The sequence below is a fragment of the Somniosus microcephalus genome, chromosome 17 (genome assembly GCF_052327205.1).
Source record: "Somniosus microcephalus isolate GS21.2 chromosome 17, FLI_Smic_1.0, whole genome shotgun sequence".
NCBI classification, from domain to species: Eukaryota; Metazoa; Chordata; class Chondrichthyes; order Squaliformes; family Somniosidae; genus Somniosus; species Somniosus microcephalus.
This window is the reverse complement of record NC_141003.1, coordinates 58,163,848-58,182,424: the sequence shown is the minus strand read 5'-3', so window position 1 is coordinate 58,182,424 and position 18,577 is coordinate 58,163,848. Positions and strand designations below refer to the sequence as shown.

Sequence of the window (18,577 nt, the reverse complement as noted above, 5' to 3'; positions counted from 1 at the left end):
TAAAATAAAATCACTGTAGAAATATAGACCTCTTCCTCATTCAGTGTCTGGGCCCCTCCACCGATCCACTCAGCAGCTCACCGTTCCCGTGAGTCTCTGATGGTGGCCACCTGCTGTGCTTGCCTGCCAGCCTCATATCATTTCCATCGGGTTTGGGGCTGTATTATGTATTGAGGCGCAGGAGTTAAAATGGCTCGGGTCTCATGCAGGCAGTTCGAGGTGAGCCTGCAGCTAATCCCGTAAGCACCACGCTCGCCTCGCTCCAGTTAAAATCGGGGCTATGGTCTTTAATAAAGTAGCATGTTTTGAGACCAGAATCAAAATGTTAATTATATACCTTTTCAATATATTTTTGCAGCTTGCTCCAGAATTGTATGAGAAAGCATATTGGTTTTATTCAAACTTTTTATTGAAGAAATGCTTTTGGTGAGTACATTTGTAGGAGCTGTTTGGTGGAAATAAATAAAATCATCAGGCTTGATTTCTGATTTTTATATTTTATATATTTCATAAAGTCACTGGAAAAGATAGACCTCTTCCTTATTTAGCATATAATACACATGCTTCAGGAATACTTCCAGGTTGCCAACATAGAGAATCACCATGGATACATTTGCTTTAAGATGTTTTTGAAATTGATAGTGTTGATATGATTCTCCCTTCAGAGTGCTTTATGAAGGCTGGCTTATCTGTGTGGCATTCATTTATTGTAGTTCCACATAGTTAAGTTTGTTGATGAGGACAACAAGACAAATCACACAGCTTCATTAGGTGTAGGTTATACTTGTTGCCATTTGTCAATCTTCAATTCTCAGTAATTTGACCAGCATCTCCCTTCCCATCTGTGATTTAAAAAAAAAAGTGTGAAGTTCCAATGGATATCCCACTGGCAACAGCAAGCGCTGACAAAATATTCATCATTGGCTGGTCTTAAGAACAAGAACTTGCATTTACATAGCACCTGTAATGTAGAGAAACAACTCAAGATGCTTCACAGAGATGTGAGGAGAAACAGAAACTAAGACAAAGAAGGAAAGGTTAGGAGGGGTGAGCAAAAGAAAAAGTCAGAGGTTTTAGGGAGGGTCTGAAAGGAGGAGAGAAGGGGAGGGGTTTAGGGATAGAATTCTAGAGAGTAGGACCCAGGCAGCTGAAGGCATGAGCACTAATGATGAGATGGGAGAGGGAATGCACAAGACCTGAGTCCTTGCTTGCTGTTCCCACTGAGGCTGCTCCCATTAGGGGCCATAAATATAAGATAGTCACTAATAAATCCGATAAGGAATTCAAGAGAAACTTCTTTACTCCGAGAGTGATGAAAATGTGATACTCGCTCGCTACCACATGGAATGGTTAAGGCGAATAGCATAAATGTATTTAATTGGACATTGGATAAGTACATGAGGGAGAAAGGAATAGAAGATATGTTGATAGGTTGAGATGAAGTGGGTGGGAGGAGGCTTATGTGGAGCATAGACCTGTTGGACAGAATGGCCTATTTCTGTGCTGTAAAATTCTATTTAATCACATGTAATTCTAGTTCTATGTAACTTAGACTTGAAAATCCACAGCTGTTCTGGTATACTCCCGTCATAACTTCAGCAGGAATCCGTCGGAACAGCTGAAAACTAGGTCAGGATCCGGATACGCCAGGTCCCAGACTTGCACTGAAGTTCCTCAGTGGCTTGTTGAGAAGGGCAGAGCCTCTGTCCACCCCAAACATGCCCACTGTCATGCGGTGGGAACAGGGATTCCCTATGTTAGAACGTCCTGGGCCCTTAGTGGGACATCAGAAGGACTAAATTGGCATGGCCTTCCCAATGGGCATACCACTGATTTGCATGATAAAGGAAGAGGAATAGCAGAAGCAGGATACTCTTTGGCCTCAATATTAACCCCCACCACAAGGAATGGGAGAGCGTTGTGGGGGGGTTTTAAAAATGTTAAAACGGGGGTTGTGCCCCAACCCTTCGTGTCGTGCGAGTGTCCCGCTGTTGAGAGGTGGGACACTTCATTAACATATTTAAATCAGGCTCCCACAGTGCAACTGGGAATGTAATTTAAATTTAACAGTTGCCACGCGGGTTTCCCAGAGCTCCGAAAACCTGGCAGTAAAAGGGTTCGACGGCTGCCCGCTCAAGAAGGGAAGTACCTTTTACAGCACCCCCTGCCATGATTGGCAAACCCCAACCCCACTTCAGCCCCAATCTCTGACATTCCTCCCTCTCGCAATGGCGTCTTCCTCCATCCCCCCAAGCCCCGATCTCTCACTCCGTCCCTCCCACAATGGCCTCTCTCTTCCCCCTGCCGGCAGGAAATGGAAAAGAAATCCTAATGAGGTCCTGCCGTTAAATTCAGCAGGACCCTGACCTAACTGGGTTTTCCCCGCACTACTCCGCACCCTCCCCACCTCCCAGTAAATGTTGGGGCCTTAGAGTAAGGAGCCATGGCAGAAGACAGCACACATCTTTTTATACTCGTGCTATTACCCCTATTGATGTCACTGCATCTGCACTTGTTTTATGCCTGTTATTACCTTCAGATGTAGGCAAATGTGCGCCACAGGAAAGTTAGGTGCAAGTTCTGATGGGCAAGATCGGCCTGCAAACCAGCGTAAATTTTGGCATAATTTCCATGTAAATGGGATTGAGTAAATTCCGTGCCTATACAATGGAGCTCAACAAATGTTACATGACAGCTCCACTGCACTGACAGTAAAATCCCCCCTCATGGATTGGAGCAACTAATTTCTTCAAATCTTTTTTCAACAAAATCGCTTTCTCTGTTGGTACTATGACATTTTTGCAATGAGGTTGAAGTTAACACATGGAATAAAGTAATACTGCTCTTCAGTTTTGAGTTGGGATGTTGAAGATCGCGGAGCGGATTTCTCCTTTGGGCGATCGGTGGGCAGAGCAATGATCGGCCACCCGATCACATGGATGCAAGGCCCAGCCCATTTTGAGACCTTAGCCTTATTTGCATTTCATTGCTGGGTTTCTCAGGCATTGGGATTGCTGACAGGCAGCCTACCCAACTGGGGGTGGGATTTCTGCCTGAGATCTGCAATATTTAAAGGCTGAATGCACCTCTTTGTGAGATGCCAAGTCTCCCTAAGAAGAGTTTGTCCTGCTGATTTTCTGTGATTTCTCAGCAATTACTATTTGTTCAGTGTCTCCAAGAGTAAGTTCTGCTGGGTAGGTCTTGCTGCAGCTTCTCCTGCTTCCTCCTTTCTGGGGCTCTTCTTTCTCTGATAATAACTCCTCTGCAGCTGCTGCTGGATCAATATCTTGCCTCAATTAAAGACAACGCTATGTAGGATGCAGCAGACAACCACGTTATGGGAGTTGTGATGGGGGTCTGTATTGAAGGAAACCCCCAGATTTATCCAGGCACCCTAAATGCTCTTTCAACATGCCAATGGCTTGCTCGATTATTGGCCTGGTGCTCCCATGGCTATCATTGTACCGACTTTCAGTTGTCGTTTGTGGGTGATGGATGGGTGTCAGCAGCAATGGGTAGGCCTTTTCACTTAGTAGCCCTTTTCCTCTAATAGCCCATCCTTGGACCTGGTGCTCTTGGTCAAAAATGGCAGAGATGTTGGCCTGATACAGAATGAATGCATCATGGCTGCTACCACGGTACCATGCACACACCTGCATAATTCATAGACTATTATGTGGTGGTGCCTTAATCACCACATGAGTGCAGTCGATAGCAGCGTGGACTTATGGGAGCCCGGCAGCTGCAAATCCCACTGCTCTGTCATGTTGACTGGTGGCATCTATGGGGAACTTGATATATTGACTTGCCTTCGTGAACAAAGCATCCGTCACTTGTTTTATGCAGGTACGTGAAGCCAACTGGCTAACATGTGCCATATTCCCCATTGCAGCCTGGAATGACCATGAAGCCAAAAAATTGAGGGAGACTGTCACTTTGACTGCCACTGGCAGAGAGTGACCAGATGGCACAGAAGGCTGCAGTTTGTTCTGTAGGAGGCTACACAGGTCTGTTACTGTTTGCTGCGAGAACCTGTTCCTCCTTACACATTACTCCTTGGTGAGCTTCTGGTAACTCTGGTCTATTGGCACTATGTGAAGAGTAGGGGCTGCGCAACCCCTATTCTATGTGGTGCTCTGACAGGACCTGATGCTGTCCTTGCTGCTGGTGCTCCTCTTGCCCCACTTTGTCCTCCACTGCCCACATTCGGGTTGCTTCAATCACTCCCATTCATCCTATCCTCAATCACCCTCCTTGAAGGCTAAGAAATTCTGCCAAGAATTTTCAAAAAGCTCTGTTATACTCCGTATTGAAGTTGCAAATCTTTCCACACCATCCAACTAAGAATTTGAGCAGAAGTACTCACCATTTTTTTGTCTGCAGGTGCTTGCCTCTTTAAAGCAGGTTCTTAAATGCCGATTCCAACCTTTACCACCAAGGATTACTGAGTGGTCCTACCAATCCGTACAACAGTTTTAGCCACCAAAAATAACACCCGAGTCCTAATCGTGTCATAGGACCCCAATTTGCATAAATGTATTAGTCTACCACTAGTATTCAGGCAGCCACCTAAGCTGTGGACCCAAGAAAATGATGCCGACAGAAACAGGGCAATAAGTCTTTCCCCATGATTTTTGCAGCACTATCACATTGTTTCCATGATGCGGGAGGCCTCAAAATTCGCCCCGATAGGAGATGCAGTGCTGAGAACCTAAGCATATTGTTTTGGGACAGAAACTGAAACCAGCAGCACTCCAAAGCAGCATCTATTAAAATAGGGCAGAAATCTTAAGTCAACCAGTTCTATTCTCTCCCCCCTCTTGTCGACAGAAATTTGCACTCCTGGCTGATTTTGAAGATCTGTCCCACCCCCTGTTAGCTTCTCCATTTCCATGAGTAGAATTCCAGTGGCCCATTCCTGCATTGTGGTTTAATTTCTACTCCACCCATTAAGAACGTTTTTGCCAGGCTCCTTCCTCTGGCTGACGAGAGTCATCACATAGGTAAGCTGGCATCAAGAAGAATAAAATGCGCACCAACTGACTTGACAATTCTCTGCTCACCTTGCCATGTCTGCTTTCAGGGAACGCCCCTGTTGCTTTTGAGACTTTTTCTCTAAGCACCCCGTTGTGCCTTACACATGTTCGTTCGGTGTAGAGTCCCACTGGGCAACATTGCAACAAGACTTCTGAGACAACATCCATTGCCATCGAGTTTAAACTGCCCCCACTCCGCTAGTAGTCTTTCGCCAGGCCCACCCACCAACTGAGATGATTTTCCTGCACCAGACCGCCTGATTGATTTTCTGACCCTTGATTACCACCATTCCTCTCTCCTTGTCCCCTTCTCCACTCCCCCATCTCCACCCCCCTTTCCTTTCACATCCGCTCCCCTGCCCTCTATCTTCATCTCTCCTTCCCTTCCCTGCCCTTCCGCAGATTCTGTTTCACTTATTTCTTTGGGAATTCTGTTGTGTCAAACTGTCCTAATAAAGTCATAAAACAGATGGTAATTGCATAGGTTCAGTAGAAGCTAGAATTAATATACTGTAATGCTGCAACAATATTCTTTTACCATAAATAATGTATGATGCAGAGTTTCAGCACAAAAACTTACAAAAGGTGCTTTGCTAATGTTACATTGTCCTTGTATATCCTCTGGAACAAAGAATAATTGATTCCCTTTCTCGGGAGATGGTTTGAAACCAGTCCTTGCAGTCCAGAGTTAAAGCAAAAATCTATTTTAATGTGTTTATTGTTTTCTCCACTTCCCCTCTTTTTGTGCCACTCTCCACTGCTGAAAAAGCAGGTGACAAGCAGAGCTGGAAATTCCAGAGTTTTGGGGCACAAATCCAGTAGGAGCAGAGGGGCAAGAATTTGGGGAGTGGAGAGGAAGGGAGTGGGAATGGGGAGTAGGAGGAGGGAAGAGGCAGACAGGAGAAGGAGGGTGGAGAAAGGAGGAGTCATGGATAACAATCAGGACCAGGAATACTGGCTGACTTTATCTCCCTAACCCAGGAGATACTGAGACCAATTGTTATGTTCTTCCTGGAACGTATAAGAGATCATGATCAAACCTGGACCGTGCTGGTCTGTACGGCTTAGTTACTGATCAGAAAATTTGATGAACCATTGGGAAAGCTCTTTGGCATTTTTACTCAAGGCCACTTCTGATCTGAAGATATGCTGAAATCACGCAGTAAGCATCTGTGCACTGAAGGAAGAGAAGGAATGCATTTGTGTTAGATCCTTTTTGATTTCTCTTTGAATTCTTGATGTCCACTGCTGTACGCAACGATTGTGCTGTAATTAACCTTTCAGTGTCCATAAGTAATAGGACGCCAAAACCAATGGGAATTTTTGGTGGGGCTTGGCTGAAAACAGTTAGAGAACTACTGCTTTAAAGCTAAACAATAGAGGTTACATCATGCTAGATTCAGTATTACTGTGCTGTGTATTGTATGCGTACTCTTATTCATTGCTAGGTAAGTCCTTTGCAAGCAATTTTTTTATTTTTCTGCCCTTTTTACTTACAGTGCGTGGAAGGCGTATCTCAGAAATGTAAGAAGGCAACAGATGAAAAAGTTACATAATCTACTAAAGGCTATGAATAAGTATGCACAGAACAAATTAAAAGCGGCATTTAATACATGGGTGAAATGGGTGCAGTTCCGAAAGCAACGACAAGCCTGTGAGTTGAAATGCATTTTATATGATAAAGAACTGGAATTAATACTTCTGTCTGCACATATGTGCTGTATTTTTTGTTTAAATACTGTGTAGTTTTTGAATTCTGCTATCTAACTGTTTACTTAAAGTAAATCCTTAAATGAAAAGTATCTTTGATGCAAGTAAGGCATTGATTCCCAGGAGTGGCAGTGTAAGGTCAGGAAAAACCTAAAGTATTTTTTTCTATTACTAATTTTGTCCTTGCCCTTCTGTCCAGAGGGCTTGCTGAGATATGGCTACATGGGTGCAGACACCCTCCAATGCTTTGATGATGATTTGATCGCCCTCGTATGACCATGTGTGAGCCTAGATAGCAGGCCATTCCACAGTGAGAGATTACACAGGATATACAGTTCAGAAACAGCCATTCAGCCCAACCATTCCATGGCAGCGTTTATGCTCCACTCGAGCCTCCTCCCATCTTTCCTCATCTAATGCTATCAGCATAACCCTCAATTCCCTTCTCCCTCATATGCTTAGCTAGCCTCCCCTTAAATGCAACTATACTATTCGTTCAACCACTCTTTGTGGTAGAGGGTTCCACATTCTCACCACTCTCTGGTTAAAGAAGTTTCTTCTGAGTTCCCCATTTGATTTCTTGATGACTATCTTATATTGATGGCCTCTAGTTTTGCTCTTCCCCACAAGTGGAAACACTCTCTGTGTCTACTCTATCAAAACCTTTCATAATTTTAAAGACCTCTATTCGGTCACCCCCTCAACATTTTTTCAAGAGAAAAGAGACCCACCCAGCCTGTTCATCCTTTCCTGATAGGTATAACCTCGCATTTCTGGTATCATCCTTGTAAATCTTTTTTGCACCCTCTCCAGTGCTTCTCTATCCTTTTTATAATATGGCGACCATATCACAACTAAGCTGATCCTGTCCTCATCTGGCATCCAAACGTGCACTTCCAGCAGGACAAAATGATGTTTCACAATCTATTTACACGCGTACACAAAATTAAATTGATCTATTTCCTACACCGGTGACACCCCTTGATGACTGTGTAAGTTATGTTAGATTTACTTTGCAAGCATGCTCTGTGACAAAATGCTTTCTGAGTGGAAGGTGCAGCTGTGGTGGCAGGAAGATCTGGGGTGCTGCAAGCTTTTCGGTAGTTATGGCCATGATCCTCTGAGTGCAGACATTGCAGTGACAGCCAGCATCTGCTCTCACTCAATCCTTTATGAGGGATGTGCAGCCACCATGAGAGGCAGCATTTCTCAGCATGGTTCTGAGTACTGAAGCAGAGCAAGTAAGCAACCTAACACGAGGGAAGATTTGGGAAACAGTGACCACCGTATTACAAGAGTCATTGTAAGAATAGGAAAAACAAGTCGAGGAAAGAGGTACTTGACTGGGGGAAAGCAAATCATCATAGCGATATAAAAAGACACGTTGCCCAAATAAAATGGAGAGAGAAATTGTCAAATAGAACTGTAAATTACCAGTGGGAAATACTTAAACAGGAGGTGAAAACATAAACATAAGAACATAAGAAATAGGAGCAGAAGCAGGCCATTCGGCCCCTCGAGCCTGTTCCGCTATTTAATGAAATCATGTCTGATCTGATTTTGGCCTCAACTCCACTTTCCTCCCCAGTCCCCATAACCCTTGACTTCCCTGTTGCTCAAAAATCTGTCTATCTCAGCCTTGAATATATTCAATGACTCAGCCTCCGCAGCTCTCTGGGGTAAAGAATTCCAAAGATTCAAGATCCTCTGAGAGAAGAAATTCCTCCTCATCTCCATCTTAAATGGGCGACCCCTTATTCTGAGACTATGCCCCCTCGCTCTAGATTCCCTGACGAGGGGAAACATCCTCTCTGCATCTACCTTGTCCAACCCCCTCAGAATCTTACATGTTTCAAAAAGATCACCTCTCATTCTTCTAAACGCCAATGAGTATAGGCCCAACCTGCTCAACCTTTCCTCATAAGACAACCCTTCCATCCCAGGAATCAACCTAGTGAACCTTCTCTGAACTGCCTCCAATGCAAGTATATTCCTTCTTAAATAAGGGGACCAAACCTGTACGCAGTACTCTAGGTACGCAGTGGTCTCACCAGAGCCCTATACAGTTGTAGCAAGACTTCCCTACTTTTATACTCTATCCCCCTTGAAATAAAGGCCAACATTCCATTTGCCTTCCTAATTACTTGCTGCACCTAAGAACATAAGAAATAGGAGCAAGAATAGGCCACTTGGCCCCTCGAGCCTGCTCCGCCATTCAATAAGATCATGGCTGATCTTGGGGTCAAAGCCACTTCCCTGCCCGTTCCCCATAACCCTTCACTCCCTTATCTTGCAAAAATCTGTCCATCTCCACCTTAAATATATTTAATGACCCAGCCTCCACGGCTCTCTGGGGCAGAGAATTCCACAGATTTATGACCCTCAGAGAAGAAATTCCTCCTCATCTCAGTTCTAAAAGGGCGACTCTTTATTCTGAAACTGTGCCCCGAGTTCTAGATTTCCCCACGAGGGGAAACATCCTCTGCATCTACCTTGTTGAGCCCCTTCAGTACCTTATATGTTTCAATAAGATCACCTCTTAATCTTCTAAATTCCAATGAGTATAGGCCCAGCCTGCGCAACCTTTCTTCATAAGTCGACCCCCTCATCTCTGGAATTAACCTAGTGAATCATCTCTGAACTGCCTCCAATGCAAGTATATCCTTCCTTAAATAAGGAGACCAAAACTGTACGCAGTACTCCAGGTGTGGTCTCACCAATACCCTGTACAGTGGATAATCTCGCACTTTCCCACATTATACTCCATCTGCCAAATGTTTGCCCACTCGCTTAGCCTGTCTATATCCCTTTGCAGATTCTTTGGGCTCGATTTTCATTGAGCTGTGGAGTCGGGCTTGGAGGCGTGCGGGGGTTTAAAATCGCAAAAACTGGCGGGCAGGACCCGCCCCCCCCCTGGCCTGGTTCCCGACTCCGAGCAATTTTAACTCGGGCGCGTCTGATGGTCCCGACTCCGTCCCGCATCCAACAGGCTGGACTGGTCTTTAAGGCCTTTAATAACCACGAAATAGCCTCTATAATCCTATTTTAACAGGTCCTTGCAAATTTAACCCTTTTCCCACGCTGGTGGGAAACACGAATGTGAAACCTGGCGGGAGCACTATTGGATTGCTGACTATCAACTGCAGGTCAACCATTAAAGAGGAGATTTGATCAGCCATCATTTGCAGGTTGCAGGACTTAGTGGTCTCAGGTCTGGGGCAACTTTTAGAAGGCTTAACCACTCCTGTGGAAGGCTGGAGCCTCACACCCATCTCCAGTGTGACCTCCTGGGAAACCCCTCTCTCCACCTTCACTCAGCGCTTCCTCAACGGAGGCATATACCAGAAGCATGGGAGCCATTTATTTCCTTCTGATCTGGGCATTAGAGGAGCTCGAGCACCAGCCGCGGCACCAGCAGAACCAGGAACAACAGCAGCACCTAAAACATCAGCATCAGCAGGAGCGCCAGGCTGCTGCTCACCCACCTGAAGCTGCACAGGCCAGAAGGGGCCAGCGCCTGGAAGTGGCTGGAGAGCATCTTGCTGCACATCAGGGGGGCCATGGGGACCCGTATCTGCAATGGCAGTCCTACTCAGAAGGACTTCCATGAAGGTCTGGTTTCTTTGTTCAATAGATGCCCATCGCTCCTCAAGAGATGTCATTCGATTCTGAACAATGACCATGTTTTCCATACCCTGGCGAATAAGCTCCTCCATGGCCGTAGCCATCCTCTCCTCTACCGTAGCTATCCTTTCCACGGAGGTTGCTATCCTTTCCGCGGTGATGCGTTCATGTGCCAATGACTCCACAAAGGCTCTGCTCATGTTCGCTATGGACTCCTCCATTCGCTCCACACTCGCAGCGACCCTAGAGACAAAACCTGCCAGAGACTCCTGCATCTGTGCCTGGAGTTCCATCACCTCTGATCTTATGGATGGACCCAGAGGCAGAGGGTCGACATGCTGCTGAGCCGAGCTGGCAGAGTCCTGCGCCCTCCCGACTAGGACTCTCCACTGCTGTCCCTTTCTCCACAATCTGCTGATGCTCACTTGTGAGCTGTGATACACCAGGTGACAACACTACTATGTCCCAAAAGTCCCACTGAGATGTGAGTGTCTGCGCTGGTGCTGGGTGCGCTTACTTCTGCTGACGCTGCGCCCTCAGAGGTTGCAGCTTCCTCTGAGGAGTCTGGCTGCTCAGCCTCTTCTTCCTGGCTAGGGGGAACGGATGCTTGTGATGGTCCTGTGGGGGAGTAAAGGAAAGAGTCAGAGATGTGATGCAAAGGCTACATGCACATAGCTTTTTGCAGATGCTCATAAGTCCATCTGTTACAGCTTCACAATCATTATCAGCGACTCATGCAATGTCAAAGAGAGAGATGGGAAACTTTTCTGTCACCAGCTTGCTGTGTTACACCCATCTGTCTGTCCCCCACGCGCGAATCATCCTCTATTCCCATAATTTCCAGGACAGCCTCCTCCCAGGGGGTCAGGTGGGCTATTGAGGCTGTCCCTCCTCCTGTCCTGGCTCGCTCTCTTTTGTTGTGAGCTCTCTTTTCCTGCAATGAGGGAGACAAGTGGAGGTTGAGTGAGAATGAAGGAGTGAGTGTAGAGATGCATAGCATAGATACTTAGAAGGAGACAAAGATGGAGTGAGGTTGCAACACCAAGGGCCCTCCCTGTGTGTTGTCAGTTGTGTTCAAAGCATCAGAGTGATAGGGAGTGTGAGGGCTGCATGGTCGAATAGTTATGTGAATGTGAGCACAGAGAGAGAGGGAATGGGTAAGGGTGCATGGATGTCAGTGTCAAGTGGGATGTGGAGGAAGAGATTGCTAAAGCTGAGTGCTGGTGAGGAAAGGCAATGGGGATCAGATTGAGGGTGATGGGAAATTCATTCTCACTTTTCCAGTGCGCTGAAGGTCATGAAATCTTTTCCTGCACTGTAGCCAGGTTCTGCGGGTGACTCCCAAGGCGTTGACCTCCTCCGCCACCTGCATCCACACTGCCTTGGTCTGAGTGGGAGGCCTCTTCCTCCCTGATGAAGGGAACAGCACCTTCCTGTTGGCCCTAGCCCCATCCACTAATGCCTGCAGTGCCACCTCGTCAAAGCGAGGAGCTGATCTGGCCCTCCCGCTTGTCATATTTGCTGCAGCTCCCTCACACTGCACAGTCAAGAAGCTTGGCAGTCTGTAGAAGAAGCAAGGCTTGCTGTGGACCTTAAATGCAGCAGCAACGATGATGTCATTGGAGGGGACTTTCAGTCATGAAAAACCCATTTGCAAAGGCTTCCCACACGTTGGAAATCAATTGGCCAATTCAGTTAAAATTGCAGCAATCTCCCACATCCATTTAGATTCGTGTGGGAAACACGAAATTCGGATAACACGACATCATCCCGCACCTGAATTAAAATCCCCCCCTTTGAGTCCGCTGCACAACTTGCTTTCCCACCCATCTTTGTATCATCTGCAAACTTGGCTACATTACACTCGGTCCCTTCATCCAAGTCATTAATGTAGATTGTAAATAGTTGAGGCCCCAGCACCAATCCCTGTGGCACCCCACCAGTTACCGTTTGCTAACCAGAAAATGACCCATTTATCCTGACTCTCTGCTTTCTGTTAGTTAGCCAATTCTCTATCCATGCTAATATATTGCCCCCAACTCTGTGAGCTCTTATCTTATGCAGTAACTTTTTATGTGGCACATTATCAAATACCTTCTGGAAATCCAAATACACCACATCTACTGGTTCCCCTTTATCAACCCATCCCAGGAACCAAAAAAAAAAAAAATAACAACAGAAAACGCTGGAAAAACTCAGCAGGCCAGGCAGCATCCGTGGAGAGAGAAACAGAGTTAACGTTTCAGGTCTGGGACCCTTCATCAGAACAGGAAAAAGCTGGAGATGTAACAGATATAAGCAGGTGCAGAGATAGGAGGGGATGAAGGAACATACTGTGCTTTTGTAAGAGGCAGGAAAAATAAAATGTTGCAAATGGGAACGGCAAAATCATACAGCATGAAAAATGGGGGTAAGGGTTATAGTTTGAAATTGTTGAACTCAATGTTGAGGCCAGAAGGCTTTAAAGTGCCTAATCGAAAGATGAGGTGCTGTTCTTCGAGCTTACGTTGAGCTACATTGGAACAATGTAATAGGCCGAGGACAGAGAGATCAGAGTGGGAGTGAAGCGGTGAATTAAAGTGACAGGCGACCGGAAGCTCAGGGTCACTCTTACGGACTGAACGGAGGTGTTCCGCAAAGCGGTCGCCCAATCTGCGTTTGGTCTCCCCAATGTAGAGGAGACCGCATCGTGAGCAGCGAATACAGTATACTAAATTGCAAGAAGTACAAGTAAATCGCTGTTTCACCTGGAAGGGGTGTTTGGGGCCCTGGACAGTGGGAAGGAAGGAGGTAAAAGGGCATGTGTTGCATCTCCTGCGCTTGCACGGGAAGGTGCCAGGAACCAGTCTGGTGAACCTTCGTTACACTGTCTAAGGCAAGTATGTCCTTCCTTAGGTAAGGAGACCAAAACTGTACACAATACTCCAGATGTGGTCTCACCAAGGCCCTATATAATTGCAGTAAGACATTTTTACTCTTATACTCAAATCCTTTTGTAATGAAGGCCAGCATACCATTTGCTTTCCTAATTACTTGCTGTACCTGCATATTAATTTTCAGCAATTCGTGTACAAGGACACCCAGATCCCTCTGAGCACCAACATTTCACAATCTCTCACCATTTAAAAAATACTCTGATTTTCTATTTTTCCTACCAAAGTGGATAACTTCACATTTCTCCACATTATATTCCATTTGCCATGTTCTTGCCCACTCGCTTAACCTGTCTATATCCCCTTGCAGCCTCTTTGCATCCTCCTCACAACTTACATTCCCACCTAGCTTTGTATCATCAGCAAACTTGGATACATTGGGGCAGAAATTCGGGTCAGGGGCTTGCCGCGCGTGCAAGCCCCCGATCTGCACTTACCCGACGCGCCTGCCGTTCACCTCCAGGAACGCCTGGAATTCCTGTTTGAAAGAGAAGAATCCCGGGCAGCGTCTGACGTCACGCCGCCCAGGAGTGCAGCCAGCGCGAAGCCTGTAGCGCGCAGTGCAAGTGAGACACGCCCCTTGAGGTCTCAGTTTAATAGGACACGCCCCCCAATGTTTCTCACAAACTGAAAAGCATTTTTACATGCAGAGCAGCATTTCAAATAGGTTTTTGGTATTTTTATGAAGCTTTTGGTAACTTTTATAAACTTTAAAAAACGTTTACATTATTTTGAAGAATCTGAAGTAGTTTTAAACAGAATTAAAGCAATTTAAAGACTTTTAAAAGCCCTGAAAGAATTTTTTTCATTCCATTTATTTATTTAGCAACGTCGTCATCATACGTGTCTTCACACTGTTCCCTTTGGGGAACTGTATGAAGTGGTGGAAGGACTTATGGCCGTGATTAACGCTCATTCCGTGACCGTAACCATCTTTGAACCAGCCATTAGGGTGGTTAGTCCTATGGCGGGAGGGTTTTACGGGCTCCCACAAGCTATACGAGGAGGGGGGGCCACCCACACCCACGGACGCAAATATCCCACTGGATGTCAACCCAGAATTTAGAGCCGGAGCTCCGACTCCACTTGCCGGGACTGTCTGGAGCGGGGTTCGAAACCCTACCCCGTCTGGCCCAGCGGCGGGGATCCTACTGCTACGCCAAAGGCCCACTCCGATTAGCAACGTGAAATGGCTGGAATGAGCACAATTCACGGCATTAAAAGAACTCACAATTGAACTGATGATGACCTCAGCAATCTCCTCAACGAGGTGGAGGCGCAGCGCCTGCTCATCATTGGTAATGAGAAGTCAAAGGCGCCGCAAAAAGGACAGATGATAGCTTGGTCTTTCAAGTGGCAGCATAGGGCTCCAGTCACGGGGAGGGAAAAGGTGCAGGAAACGTATGGGTGTCACCTTTTGCGCGGAGTGGGCCTTTTGCGTAGCGGTAAGCATCCCCGCCGCTGGGCCAGAAGGAGTAGGGTTTTGAACCCCGCTCCAGACAGTCCCGGCAAGTGGAGTCGGAGCTCCAACTATAAATTCTGGGTGGACATCCAGCGGGATACTTGCGTCCGCGGGTGTGGGTAGCCCCCCCCCCCCTCAGATGGGTTGTGGGAGCCCGTAAAACCCTCACGCCATAGGACTAACCACCCTAATGGCTGGTATGAAGATGGTTATGGTCACGGAAGGAGTGTTAACGTGGCCAGAAATCCTTCCACCACTTCATACAGTTCCCGAAAGGGAACAGTGTGAGGATACGTACGACGATGACCTCTTGCGCAATGCACCTCCTTGGACCCTCAGTCGCAGATGCGAGGGGGCAAATCGTGCAATTGTTAAATTTTTCATTTTATTGACATGTAAAATGTTGGCCCAGTAATTCCGTTCCAAACGCGTGAGTACGGTCGGGGTACTCACGCGTCTGGCCGGAGGAAATGCCGGTTTTCAGCATGCACAGCGCATGCGGGGAAAACCGGCATTTCCTGTCCTCTGAACGAAGGGGTTCAGAGGCAGAACGCGTGCGACTGCACAGGCAGTGCGTGCGCAGTAAAATTCGCCGGTTTCATTCATGCTTTCAGTGAGGTTAAGTCCTTACAACTTACACATGAAAAAAGCATGAGTACAGTTGCTCCAGAGGCTGCGGAGGAAGATATATTTTATCGTGGAGCTTCTGAAAGGCAATATTTTTGTTTGGGAAAGGGAGGAAAGTTATTTTAAGAAATGCTGAGGTAAGTTTTAAAGTTTATTTTTGTTTTTTAAAACGGGTTTTCAGTACTGTAGGTAGAAGGAGCAATTGTGGCTATGTGAATTGAATTTGCTGTGTTTATTAAATGTGAAAATGACTCCAACATTTTTAAGAAAGAAACTTTTCATCAGTAATATATTCTTTTAAGTAATATGTATGTCTGTATATATTCCTTTGCGTATATGTATGTATGTATATATTCCTTTACTTATGTGTATGAATGTATGTATTTAATTATGACTTTCAGAGAAAGTAACTTATTGGAAAATCATAATTAAATACATACATTCATACACAAGTAAAGGAATATATACATATATGTAAAGGAATATATACGGACATACATACATAATTACTTAAAAGAATATATTACTGATGAAAAGTCTCTTTCTTAAAAATGTTGGAAATGTTACATTACTCATTTTAGAACAGTCATATTCACATTTAATAAACACAGCAAATTCAATTCACACAGCCACAATTGCTCCTTCTACCTATAGTACTGAAAACCCGTTTAAAAAAAAAAAATTAAACTTTAAAACTTACCTCATCATTTCTTAAAATAACTTTCCTCCCTTTCCCAAACAAAAATATTGCCTTTCAGAAGCTCCACGATAAAATATATCTTCCTCCGCAGCCTCTGGAGCAACTTTACACATGCTTTTTTCATGTGTAAGTTGTAAGGACTTAACCTCACTGAATCCATGAATGAAATCGACGAAGTTCACTGTGCACGCGCTGCCTGTGCAGTCGCACGCGCTGTGCCTCTGAACCCCTTCGTTCAGAGGACAGGAAATACCTGTTTTCTCCGCATGCGATGTGCATGCTGAAAACCGGCATTTCCTCCGGCCAGACGCGTGAGTACCCCAACCGTACTCACGCGTTTGGAATGGAATTACTGGGCCATTACATTTGGTCCCCTCATCCAAATCATTGATATAGATTGTGAATAGCTGAGGCCCAAGCTCTGATCCTTGTGGTACCCCACTCGTTACAGCCTGCCAACCCGAAAATGATCCGTTTATTGCTACTCTCTGTTTTTTGTCCGTTTACCAATCCTCAATCCATGTTAGTACATTACCCCCAATCCCATGAGCCCTAATTTTGTTTAATGACCTCTTGTGTGGCACCTTATTGAATGCCTTCTGAAAATCCAAATACACTACATCCACTGGTTCCCCCTTATCTATCCTGCTAGTTACAACCTCAAAAAACTAACAGATTTGTCAAACACGATTTCCCTTTCATAAATCCGTGTTGACTCTGCCCAGTCCTATTATTACTTTCTAAGTGCACTGTGATGCGCTATCAATTACTCATAAAAGACTGAGAGTTAAGAGAGTAACTAAAGGCTTTTATTAACAAAAGAATGAAGGTCTGCCTCGAGTGGTCGACCGGTCCAGAATACAAAGGGGGCTGGGGAGCAGTCACCTTTATACTAGGACTTGTGGGAGGAGTCAGCCGAGGCATGTCCAGGCATGTACACAGTGGAATACAAACAGTGGTTTACCACATTCACCCCTTGTTTAAAATTGAGTCCGGCGGGGTGAAGTGTATTAAAAGTTAGTGTATTGGAGTCTCTCCGGAGGTCTTGTCTGCCGCTGTGATCGGCGTGGAGACGGCAGGGGTAGTGGAGCTTCCGGCGTCGAGTCCCGCGTAGGCTGTGGCACAGGCGTGTCGTCCTCGTAGGTGTCGAGCGGGTCGCTGGGCCCAGGCCTGCCGTCTGCTGGGGCTGGATATCGGATCGTGGGGGGGGGTGGTAGTGAGTAGTGGGTTACTGCGGCCCCCGAGGGTGCAAGGTCTCTTATGGAGACTGTGTCCTCCCGCCCGTCCGGGTATGCAATGTAAGCATACTGGGGGTTGGCGTGGAGGAGGTCGACCCTCTCGACCAGGGGGTCCGTTTTATGGGTCCTCACGTGCCTTCTCAGTAGGACCGGCCCTGGGGACGTCAGCCATGGCGGTAGCGATGTCCCCGATGTGGACTTCCTTGGGAAGACAAACATTTTCTCATGAGGGGTGGCGTTAGTGGCAGTGCAGAGCAGTGACCGAATAGAGTGGAGCGCATCGGGGAGCACATCCTGCCAGCGGGAGGTTGGAAGGCCCCTAGACTTTAAGGCTAGCAGGGCGGCCTTCCAAACTGTCGCATTTTCTCTTTCCACCTGTCCGTTCCCCCGGGGGTTGTAACTGGTGGTCCTGCTTGTGGCAATACCCCTAGTTAGCAGGTACTGACGGAGTTCGTCGCTCATAAACGATGAGCCCCGGTCACTATGGATATAGCTGGGGAAACCGAACAGGGTGAAGAGGTCGTTCAGACATTTAATGACCGTGGCACTGGTCATGTCCGGGCAGGGGATGGCGAACGGGAAACGGGAGTACTCATCAATAATATTGAGGAAGTACACATTGCGGTCGGAGGAGGGGAGAGGCCCTTTAAAATCAACGCTCAGGCGCTCGAAGGGGCGAGTGGCTTTTATCAGGTGGGCCCTGTCTGGTCTATAAAAGTGCGGTTTGCACTCAGCGCAGACTTGGCAGTTCCTGGTCATGGTCCTGACCTCCTCAATAGAGTAAGGCAGGTTGCGGGCCTTGATGAAGTGGAAGAACCTGGTGACCCCCGGGTGGCAGAGGTCATTGTGGAGGGCCCGCAGTCTATCGATCTGCGCGCTGGCGCAGGTGCCACGCGATAGCGCATCCGGGGGTTCATTGAGCTTCCCGGGCCGGTACAAGATCTCGTAATTGTAGGTGGAAAGTTCGATTCTCCACCTCAAGATCTTGTCATTTTTGATTTTGCCCCTCTGCTTGTTGTTAAACATGAAAGCAACTGAACGTTGGACAGTGAGCAGGGTAAATCGTTTTCCGGCCAGGTAGTGCCTCCAATGACGCACAGCCTCCACAATCGCCTGGGCCTCCTTCTCAACAGCGGAGTGTCTGGTCTCCGGGCCTTGGAGGGTTCGTGAAAAGAAGGCCACGGGTCTCCCCGCCTGATTGAGGGTAGCGGCCAGGGCAAAGTCGGACGCGTCGCTTTCCACCTGGA

General features: G+C 46.7%; 1 protein-coding gene across 1 annotated transcript in view; it reads left to right on the top strand.

Moving 5' to 3' along the window:
- fbxl13 (F-box and leucine-rich repeat protein 13) overlaps positions 1 to 18,577 on the top strand; it is a 301,931-nt gene that overhangs the window by 25,989 nt on the left and 257,365 nt on the right. Inside the window, exons 5-6 of the mRNA XM_086010428.1 lie at positions 359 to 426; positions 6,536 to 6,690. Of these exons, the coding sequence (XP_085866554.1) occupies positions 359 to 426; positions 6,536 to 6,690 (223 nt within the window). The remainder of the gene's footprint in view (positions 1 to 358; positions 427 to 6,535; positions 6,691 to 18,577) is intronic.